Source organism: Ctenopharyngodon idella, chromosome 22 (assembly GCF_019924925.1).
Source record: "Ctenopharyngodon idella isolate HZGC_01 chromosome 22, HZGC01, whole genome shotgun sequence".
In the NCBI taxonomy this organism is placed as follows: Eukaryota; Metazoa; Chordata; class Actinopteri; order Cypriniformes; family Xenocyprididae; genus Ctenopharyngodon; species Ctenopharyngodon idella.
Window position 1 is genome coordinate 28,021,985 of NC_067241.1, and position 11,249 is coordinate 28,033,233.

The window sequence follows — 11,249 nt, forward strand, 5'->3', positions numbered from 1 at the left end:
GGTAAGATTTTTTTGCCACCCTGTCAATGCATTATTATATGGTTCTATTATTATATTATATTATATTATCTGTTCCTCAACTCTTTTCAACTTGTCAGTTAAGTTTGTTTTTCTTCTTTGGCTCTTCCTTTGTTTCTGCAGACAAATTCATTGAGAAACACGGAAGTATAATTGTGCTTACGATGAATAACCAAAGGCAGTTTAACAACCATTATGGCTGCTTCAATGGAAGAGCTGGAGTGAATCCAAGAGTTCATGGACATGCAAACAAACCTATGCAAATGAAGGGAATGCAGGGCATTAGGGCTTTATGTAGGGCTTTATATATTTTTGTGAGTAGGCAAAGTATCACTATGGAAACTACGGGAAGGCCTCAGACCTCAATCCAAATGAGCACCTGTGAACGACTTTGCAATCAGTCCTCCTCCAACCGGACGAAGAGCTTACATATGATCTGTGTGTGATGTTCCCATTATCTTGTGAAGATATATTTTCTTTTTTTTCTTTTTTGGACAATTCAAAATAATAGGCCTTCCTTTTGTGCACCGCCTACATGTCAAGTTGGAAAACAAATACAAATACACATTTATAACCCTAACCGTATTTGTGGAAATCTGTTTTCAAATTAGATATATATGATACCAACTGTTTAATCAGGCTTAGTTGGTCAGCTTAAAGGGATCATTTACTTAGTCATTTACATCATTTACTCAATATGATGTTGTTCTGATGCTGTATGCCATTCTTTCATTCTTTTTTTTCCCCCCGGATCACAAAAGGAGAATTTGTACTCATCCATATAATGGCAGTGAATAGCGACCTGCATCAAGCTTTTCACACTTACAAATAAGTCAGAGTAAATGGTATGCGTATTTGGCATGCTGGCCGAGGAGAGGGCTCCAGGTCCGGTATTTGGCCTGAACCCAGAGTACTACCTCATTATTCCTGGCTGTGGTAGGAACCAGCAAAGAGTGAGGTGTCAGGGTGGTAGAGGGATGCTGAAAACAGCCGAGAAACGTAGGTGAGTCGACTCGACTCCTGCGGGAGAGGGGGAGATGACACTGCTGCGGCAGTGGAACCAAACTTGCTTTTCAACTTGCTTTTCAATTATCCAATGGGCAAGTTTGACGGAGAACTGAGTTCTTTGGATTCCTTTGATGAGATGGCTGTTTGGCTATTTCAGAGGAGGGTAAAAAAATAAGTTGAAAAAACTGGATGTCGCTTAAGTAACCCTTGATGGAGCGGGCTTGGAGGTTCTTGATGCTATTGAGATGAGATATGAGTGAGGTAATGGTGAGCAGAGAAAAATTAGGAAAAAGCAGTTTGTATGTGAAGTGTAAAGACTTAAAACATCTCCTTTCCATTCTAGGGGAGACGGCTTGAAGAATGGAGTTGAGGGAGGCATCAAGGAGATGTTTCAATGGGTGGTTTATGGGAATATTAACTCTGAACTTGAGCAAGCATAAGTATTTTTTAAGTACATTAGGTGAGAGCATTGCGCACCAATGTAAAGCTGCTTACATGTACAGTAAGATCCATGTGATGCATGTAACAATGTCAATGCTTCACTACAGCATGTTTATAAATAATTAAATACGCAATATAGCAGGTGTTGTTGATGATTACCATGATAAGTCTGCGCATTCACTATATTGGAAAGATCAAAACCCACCAATGAACACATAAAAAATTAATTGGCAGATGTACCACAAAGTTTGGTTTGTCAAAACTGTCAGACAGTTCTACAGTTGGAAATTAGGCCTATGTAAAAAGTCAAAAATAGGAGTGTAGCCATTTTTATGACAGCAGGCCTAATGCTTGGCGGAGACTATGAGCAAGTAGTGGCATGAACAAATCTTACCTGTCGCACAACTTCTCCTTTAACTACAAACAGTGCTCTATAAAATGAAAGTGCAAACATACAAACATGTTGAGGATTAACATCCAGGCAGTAATTTTATTATGTTTAACTGTTTACACATGAAAGAAGTTTATTTAGTGCACTGGGGCACACTATTATGTTTTGCAGTATTTCCCAACCTTTTTTATGCCACGGCACAGTTTTGAAAAGTAGGCCTAAAAAATCCCACGGCACACGCACTAAAATATAACAAAATTGCACACACGATGCCAAATGGCATATTAAAACTAGATATTATATTAAAAGTAGTACTCACATTTAATGTGAAACTTGAGCTTTTAAGCAAGTAACACAATGAGGCTATATGATGTTGTTGGATAAAACAACACATTTACATATCGTTGCTGTCGGCCAGAAATCTTGTATTTAAAAAAATAAATAAATACCGTGACGTCGAAGTTGGTATTATGGTTTTATATATGGTCAGACACTTGCATGTGTCATTTATAATATTAACATTTTATGAAAATCAAGCTCAAATGGAGTTACGAGGTTTTTGACCAGCAAACAGCCACATCTGATGCAATCAGGCGCATTACGTTTTCATCAACTTACAGGATATAAAGTTTGACCTTATGTGCCAGAGAAACGTGCACGCAGCCATCTTTAGAATCTTGTCTTTGAACTTCCATTTTTGCGGTAAGTTACGTAGCTCTGTATATTTCTATGGAATTGTTGTGAAAGAATAATTAGCTGGTGAAGTGGATTTACTTGTAGAGTTAACAAAAGTTCCCTTTCGATACTACACTCCGTACTGCGTCGTCTGCCGTTTAGGCAAGACGCAATGGGGAAACTCCTGTTTTCACCGAGCCAATGGCGAGCGAGCCTGCTCGAGCCCACCAAAATTGGTGGGGTCTCGGGCTATATAAGCGGGTGTCTCGCCTTGGCAAACTGATTCATTCTCCTTCAGAGACGCAGATCACATCTCATCATTGATCCTGAGACTTGAAGTCGCCTTCTTCCTGCAAGCAGCTGGAATTCGCCGCTGATCAGCTCGCCGCTCTGCAGCAGTGAGATCAGCTCAACTCTCCTCTGCTCGCCACTCTCAAGCAGCTTTACTTTCACTTTCAGCTCGCCGCTCTGCCAGCTCGCCGCCCAGCTCACCACTCTCGTGCAGCCCTGATCAGTTTGCCGCTCTCAAGCAGCTCTGTCCTCCATGCCGCTCTCAAGCAGCCTGGTCAGCGCTTCGCACCCGAACCGCCCACAGCACCAAGTGCCTGCTTACGGTGTTCTTCCTTCTGTGGCCGCAGTTGGAAGCTGAAAGAGCATTTTTCATTGAGCAAATTTCCTGCGGCGTTGTTTCAAATGTCGCGCCACGATTGTGGCACGTGCAGAGCCCCTCTGCACGCTGATGACGGGCACAGTGAGTGCGTGCGATGTCTGGGCAAGTCCCACGCAGAAGCCGCGCTCACTGAATCGTCCTGCTGTCATTGCGAGAGTATGAGTCTCACCTCTCTGCACTCGCGGATAGCGTTCTTTTCAGAACGCGACTCCGCCCCTCGCGCCCTCCCGTTTTCTTCCTCCCAGGAGCCTGTGAGGAAAAAACAACGGGGCAGAGAATCTCAGCGCTCGGATGAGAGTGAGCCCACGTCGGCTCAGGTTCTGCGTGCCTCACTTTCTCCACAAAGAGAGCCTTCCCCAATTCACTTCTCCCGCCCGGACCAGCGCCCCTCTGCCATCGCGAGCGACCTGGTCTCATTCGAGGGATCTGAAGAAGAGCCGCTGGATGATAGCATGTCCCTAGCGGCCTCGGACGCTGAGGATTGGCCGGACTCACACCTTGACTCCACCCCCTTGCCGTCTCTTGAGCCGATCGACGCCAGGGCTTCCATCGACTCCGAGCTCATTCGCGTGCTCTCTAAGGCCGTTGAAGAGCTCGGCTTGGAGTGGTCTGCGCCTGAAGAACCAGCATGCAGCCGCCTCGACAAATGGTTTCTGCCCGGACGTCGCCAGGCTCCTCATCAGCGGGCGGCTCCATTTTTTCCTGAGGTACACGAGGAGCTCACGAAATTGTGGCACGCCCCGTACTCTGCCCGCCCTTGCTCTTCTGCCTCTCACGCTCTCACCTCGGTTGACGGTGCAGAGCAGAAGGGTTATGACAAACTGCTGCCTCTGGATGAAGCTGTGGCCGCACACCTGTGTCACCCCTGCCGCCATTGGCTGGAAAACCAAGGTCACACTCAATGGCGGTGTTGCAGGTTTACCAGGCCAAACTTCTGCGTGACCTGGACCAGCCTGGGCAGGACTCGCCTGCCTTCAAGGAGCTGCGCTGCGCCACAGACCACGGCCCAGGCGATTGGGCGTTCGATGGCAAGCCTGGTGGTGCTGGAGTGCCACTTGTGGCTGAATTTGACAGAGATAAAGGACGCGGACAAAGCTGTCTTCCTTGACTCACCTGTCTCTCCCACTGGTCGAATTTGGCCAATTTTCCAAAGAGCTCTTTATCTCCCAGCCAACGTATCTCGTTCCTGGGCATTATTCTCGACTCGACCTGCATGAGGGCCATAGTCTCGCCAGAGCGATCCCTGGCCATTCAGCAGCTTGCGAAAACTTTCACGCCCAGATCCTCTCTGCCGCTCAGAATGTTTCAGAGGATGCTAGGTCTCATGGGCTCAGCATCACCAGCCCTGCAGTTGGGCCTGCTTCATATGTGCCCACTACAGTTCTGGCTGAAACCGCGGGCCCCGCCCCAAGCCTGGCAGCATGGTCGCTGCTCGCTCAAAGTGAATCAGGCGTGCATTGCAACCATGGCTCCTTGGATGAACCCCTGCTGGTTCGAGCAGGGCGTGGCTATAGGAACGATGTGCAAGAGGAAAGTCGTTTTCACAGACGCTTCCAAAATGTGCTGGGGAGCTCTGTGCGATGGTCAACCAGCCTTCGGTGCTTGGACGAGCCAAGAGACCGAGCTTCATATCAACCACCTGGAAATGATGGCGGTGTATCTAGCTCTCGAATCCTTCCTCCCTCTCTTGGCGGGACACCACGTCCTGGTCAGATCAGACAATATGACAGTGGTGTCCTTCATAAATCACCAGGGCGGGCTTTCATCCAAGCCCCTTTTCACTCTAGCAAAATCCATCCTAGAGTGGGCCCAGCACAACCTCACTCAGAGCAGCGCATATTCAGGGAATACTGAACAAAGGGGCAGACATGGCGTCCCGGAACAACCTTCCCTCGGAGGAATGGTCGCTCCACCCCCTCGCGGTTCAGGAAATTTGGGACGTCTTCGGGAAGGCAGAGGTCGACCTCTTCGCCTCAGAAGACAACTTTCGTTGCCCAATTTACTTTTCAAAGACCAAGGATGCGCTGGCCCATGACTGGCCCAGCCTCCTTCTGTACGCTTTTCCCCCGGTTGCTCTGATTCCCCAGGTTATCAGACGAATCAGGGAAGGTGCCCACAAAGTCCTCTGGTGGCTCCCCTATGGAGGAGCCAACCATGGTTCTTGGACCTGTCTCAGCTGGCGTCCATGGAGCCATGGCCGATTCCCCTGAGACGAGACATCCTCTCCCATGCGGAAGGGATGATTTGGCACCCCAAACCCGAGCTGTGGGATCTCCATGTATGGCTTCTAGACGGGAGCCTTCAGACCTCCCTGAAGATGTCCTGAACACTATCTCACAAGCCAGAGCTCCGTCAACGAGACGTCTCTACTCCCTAAAATGGCCAGTCTTTGCTGCCTGGTGTACAGCCCGGGACAAAGACCCAATTACTTGTGACATATCTCTGATATTGTCTTTCCTTCAGGACTTAATGGATAGGGGCCGTTCTCCCTCTACCCTTAAAGTCTATGTCGCAGCTATAGCGGCCTCCCATGCTCCCGTAGTGGGACAGTCGATAGGGAAAAACAACCTTGTTGTTCGTTTCCTAAAAGGGGCTAGGAGGCTGAACCCTCCCCGCCCGCACAGTTCCCACATGGGACCTGTCTTTGCTTCTCAGGGGCCTTCCAGGCCCTCCCTTTGAACCACTCCAGATTGTCAACTTATGTCCTCTAACGCTAAAAACCACCTTATTGCTAGCCTTAGCATCAGTAAAGCGAGTGGGAGATTTACAGGCGTTCTCCGTGAGACCCTCCTGTCTCGAGTTCGGGCCTAACGACTCTAAAGTTGTCCTGAAACCGAGACATGGATATGTCCCAAAAGACCTATCCACACCCTTTAGGGCACAAATGATCATTTTCTCTGCACTTCTTCCTTCCCAGGATGATCAGGAGTTGAAACTTCTCTGTCCAGTCAGGGCCCTGAGGACTTACATCGATCATTCCGCCTCTTTTCGTCAGTTGGAACAACTCGTTGTCTGCTTCGGTGGTCGTATGAAAGGTCTTCCGGTCACGAAGCCCAGGTTATCCAGGTGGATAGTCGATGCTATAGCGCTCGCTTACTCCTCTTTGGGCCTACAATGCCCCATAAGTGTTAGAGCACACTCCACAAGGGGCATGGCCTCTTCTTGGGCATGGTCCACTGGCGTGTCCATTGCGGAAATTTGTGAGGCGGCCGGCTGGGCCTCACCGTCCACCTTTGTCAGATTTTATAATCTAGACATCCCTGCATTACAAACGCAGGTTCTCTCTGCATAAGCCTCACCAATGTGATCAGCTTATGAGTACTCGTTTATGGCCCTGACCAAAGTCTGGGTAATAACGTATTTTTTCCCATTCTCTATATATGCTCTAGGCCCCAGGGGGCTCCTAGAATATATAGAAACGGGAGGACGACTACAGTGTCCTCAAGTTCCCTATCTTCCAGGATATATTATGCTATGTGCATCCGTGCAAGCCCTCCTCAGTGCTCGGATGCTCTGTCGTCCCCCCTTCATAGCATGGCGTGATTGTATAATCCCCGTTGTGTCTTGCCTAAACGGCAGATGACGCAGTACGGAGTGTAGTATCGAAAGGGAACGTACTCGGTTACTAACATAGCCTCGGTTCCCTTAGATACGGAACGGAGTACTGCGTAACTTGGCGTGCTATTCGTAGGACACCTCATGCCGTCGCTTCAATCGAATTAAATCAGTTTGCCAAGGCGAGACGGCCGCTTATATAGCCCGAGACCCCGCCCATTTTGCCGTTTTTAAAAAAATGAAAAACGAAAAAAATACAGTTTCCTCATTCTTCTGATTTCAATATTAAATCAAAAAACGAATGAACAAACCTGATTGACACAACATGAAACTAGGTTGGTTTTCAAAATTCTTTTCACCTACTACATGGTGCAGCAAAAATTGTCACCCTCATGTTGTTTCAAAATTCTGTGACTTTAATTCTTCTGTTAAAGATATATTGAGAAAGGTATCAGTGTTTTTTGTACATACAATGAAACTCAATGTGCACCAATATTGATTGGTTCCCAACAGCTAAACATTTTATTATAATATTACACAAAATATGCATTGTTTTGAACATGTGAACTGTTGCCTAACATGGAGCCTTTTAAATAATCCATTAAACAGTTGCAATTTGAGGAGCATGTACTAGCTAATATTTTCAGTTCCATTCGTTTGCGCGTTGTTTCAAGGACACGCCCACAATAGGAGGATATTATGAATATTCGCGTAAGCGCCACCCAGTGGAACAGAATATTTCAGGAACAGAATATATTGTAACACCGTCAAACTGACGTCATCAGAGAAGGAACACCATTCCAGACCAGAATTAACTTTTCAGATTTTGATTAAAGATAACCACAACAAACAATTTTTTTCTGTGTAACTCACACGGATTAATTGTTCATCACAAGTCGTAATATGCACTAACAAAGTAAATAGGGTCAATTTTGATTTCATGACGACTTTAAATTAAATGCTTTTTAGAGAGGGTATGCACGTGACGTCGACGTCGGTCGTGATGAATGCAGTTACACCCACTGAGTGGCAGCATTGGTTTTCAGCCTGAATGCCTCATGACTGTACACATAGATTTGTCAATAAATCTGAGGTATATTTTTAGACTGCTGAAAGCTAAAGAAAAGAAAAGCAAATGGATTGCTGCAATTCAGAATCAACTGGACTCCAGGCAGCGAAACGTGGATTTGCAGTTATCATTTTGAATTTTGCAGTTATCAATATGTTGAATTTTGGGGTAAATTCATACCCTATATATTGTTTTGACAACTCATCAATTAAATATATAGGCTACCATCTTATAGTCTGCATAACTGGGTGTTTTTAAATAAACACTGACAAAAACTATAGCTACAAGTTTTAGGACTGGATGATATAGGCTATAGGCTATATAACATTGATATAAGTGATTTAGAAGTATTTAAAGCGTTCACAGGCAAATTTGCTTTATTTATTTCCCCGGCGTCGAAATCAGGCACATTTAAATATCTCGAAACACGATTCCTGGCTGCATGTCAATATCCATGGATTACTGGATCTTTGGTAAGTTGTAACAGGAACACTATCGAGGCCAATCTTTAGTTTAATCGTTTGTTTTACTCGCATTTTCGCTGTTTCTCCTGTTAAATTCATTAATGTAGCAGCTCTTTTGCCACTCAGTCCGGCTGAGGGAGCGCGTTCGGGCGTGAAAGAGTCGTCAAAGTTTGCAGTATCAAGCAGCATAATGAGCTGTTTTGTACAGCTAAATATAACTGGAAGATGACACCGGAAACCAGACACATTTCATTTATAAATGGCCGGACCCACTGTTAAAAATAAGGTGGTTATAATAGCTACACAAAAACAACATTAATTTGAACATGTAATTATTTTCTATATAATATTAAACAAAATGCACATAATGCAATTTCTTTCACTTGATAAACTTTTTAGTTTAGGCCTATATAGCCTACCATTTTATTGGGCACGAAATTGTAGTGTAAGATGAGTTGTTATTATTATCTCTGATCCGTTTTTCTGGAAGAGAGATACTGTAAATTTTAAATGCATAAAGGCTACATTAATTGAATGGGTTGGAGTCTGTGCATTGTGTAATAACTCTCCTACCACTTCATTAAATTCTGTTCTACTGAAAGCAAATACAAATATGTCGTTATGTCTCATTAAACCCCACCATAATAAATCCCTAATGACAGCCGAATATTTGGAGTTGAGATCATTCGAACTGTCGTACAGCGCCATCTAGCGTTAATAATCATTCCTGCATAATTCATGAGCAAACCACTGCGTGTGCGCATGTGATAGGCTATATACAAAGACCCTTTTCTTTTTCATGTATTTATTTGCATTCAAATATGAATCATATTGCTTTTTTTTACCCAGTCATGGATGTTATCCTCAAACAAGATTTAATGAAAGGCAACACAGACACTGTAAACTCGAGAAGTAATTGCAAAGACTGGTGGCAAGGACCAGTGTCTTTAAAACAGCTTAGTCCACGGGTGGTTTGTGTGAAAAGTTAAAAGGAATGGAATATCATTGCAAACAATACAGTTTGGGGTGTCATAGAGTCCCGTAAAAATAAGAAAAAAACATAAGCATGGTACAAACACGAGCGAGCTGTAATGATAAAAACCCAAAATAAATGCTCAGGTGACTGATATACAAACACTTGGTCATGCACAAGCTAAACACATGTAGCCTACATACCTGTGCATGTTCTGTCTCACTCACACACACACACACACACACACACACAAAGACCCACACGGTTGCATTCACTTGCACACCCACATGAACTCTCACGGAAATTAAAAATTAAAAACTTCTGGAAAAAAAATGTGAAACCCTGGTTAAGTTGCATACATCCAAATTCTTGGTGTTGTAGAAAACAAAGTTGAAAATGAATTGTCAAAGTGAAGTCAGATGAAAAGTGAAAAGCATGCCTAAATAAACTGCTCTAACCCCTCCCACACCATAAGCCCCGCCCACATCCACCTGAACCCCTGCCTCAGCACCACCCTCTGCCCTACACTGATATTAGCAACAAACCTATAGTATTAGCCAGAGTACTGTACTTTTTTCAGCCCCCTTAATGATTTTAGTGTAGATATGCGACCCTCTTTGTGGGTTTTTATTTTGATGTCATGACGTATGTTTTAACTGAGGTGTATTGGCTGTTGCTTGGGGCGGTGAGATGGTCCAGTGAGGTTGAGCCAGATCGGTCCACAGGTTTTTAGCAGGTTTATAGGGTTTGAGTCTTCAGCTCGATGGGCTCCCCGCGGGTCTCCTGCTGGTTTTCGGCCTCTGGGGGTCGGCTGCCCTTGAGAGTGGCTAGCCGCTCGGAGAGACCCCGCATACGGGGAAACAGCATGAAATCATACAGGATGGCACCCATAGCGCCTCCAATCATGGGCCCCACCCAGTACACCTGACAGAAGAGAAAAAGAAGGTCACTAAATATTATCTATCTATCTATCTATCCATCTTAGGGCTTAATGCATTTAACGCACCCATCCCAGACCTAAGTAGGCCTAGTTCATCTGACATTTCATACAGTTGATCGGTGACGAACATGAGGCAGGGCAACAACTAACTGTGTTATGAATCCTATAGAATGCAGTTAGAATGACCCTAAAATTCAAGATATCAGGGTAAAAATGCCCCTGTATGAGTTTTTGTCTCATATTTATATCATGATATAGTTAAGCAATATCACACGAGTAAAGAGCGCAATATCACACGAGTGCTGTTTTTGTCCCTGATAGCACACATACATCTCGGAGACATCTATTTGATGTGTGTGTTTACATCTAAAAGATGTGTTTTTTAGAGTGTTTGCTCATTTGCAATACATCTATAGGACATTTTCTGTCAGATGTCAAGTAGAGGTTTAGAAGATGTCTTTAAGATGTTTATGATTTAGAATGTTTGTAAAACTGACATCTTAAAGAAGTCTATCAGATTTGTACACAGCAGATGCTTTCCAGATGAAGTGATCTTTAACAGACATCTTGCAGATGTACGTGTGTTATCTGGGTCCCAAATAGCATGAGTACAAATGTGAGATTGATTTTATACAAAAGTTCAATAAATAATTAGTTAATATTGTGTGATATTTTTTAGACACAATATTGTCTGCTTTTGCTCAGTATTGCCAACGAAAATATTACCGATAGCCAGAGCAGAAATGTTGTGCATCTCCGAGCAACACACAGAGGTGCTTCGTTTCTGAGCAAATCCGTGTTTTGAGCGAATCAATCGGTTGAACCAATGATTCAATGGTCCATTCATAAAGAGAGCCATTTACTTCATTCCTAAATGAATCAGCCGTTTGAACGAATTGAATGAATGAATGACTATCTATCTATCGTCTGTCTGTCTATCTGAAGAGAAAAAGAAGGTCACTAAATATTTTTGTGACCTGTACCTACAGGACAGTTTCAGTATTTTATGGGTCCTCGTTTTTTTCTTACCCAGTGATTGATGAAA

At 44.4% G+C, this 11,249-nt stretch overlaps 2 protein-coding genes across 2 annotated transcripts in view; one reads left to right on the top strand and one right to left on the bottom strand.

The window, feature by feature from the left end:
• Positions 1–11,249, top strand: part of si:ch211-117c9.2 (solute carrier family 26 member 6) — a 211,994-nt gene that overhangs the window by 56,476 nt on the left and 144,269 nt on the right.
• The window catches only part of mipb (major intrinsic protein of lens fiber b), a 2,862-nt gene continuing 1,439 nt past the window's right edge, over positions 9,827–11,249 (bottom strand). Inside the window, exons 3-4 of the mRNA XM_051879428.1 lie at positions 11,234–11,249; positions 9,827–10,188 (exon numbers count right to left, since the gene is read on the bottom strand). The exon at positions 11,234–11,249 is cut by the window's right edge and continues 65 nt beyond it. Coding sequence (XP_051735388.1) covers positions 10,003–10,188; positions 11,234–11,249 — 202 coding nt within the window. The 3' untranslated portion in view covers positions 9,827–10,002. The remainder of the gene's footprint in view (positions 10,189–11,233) is intronic.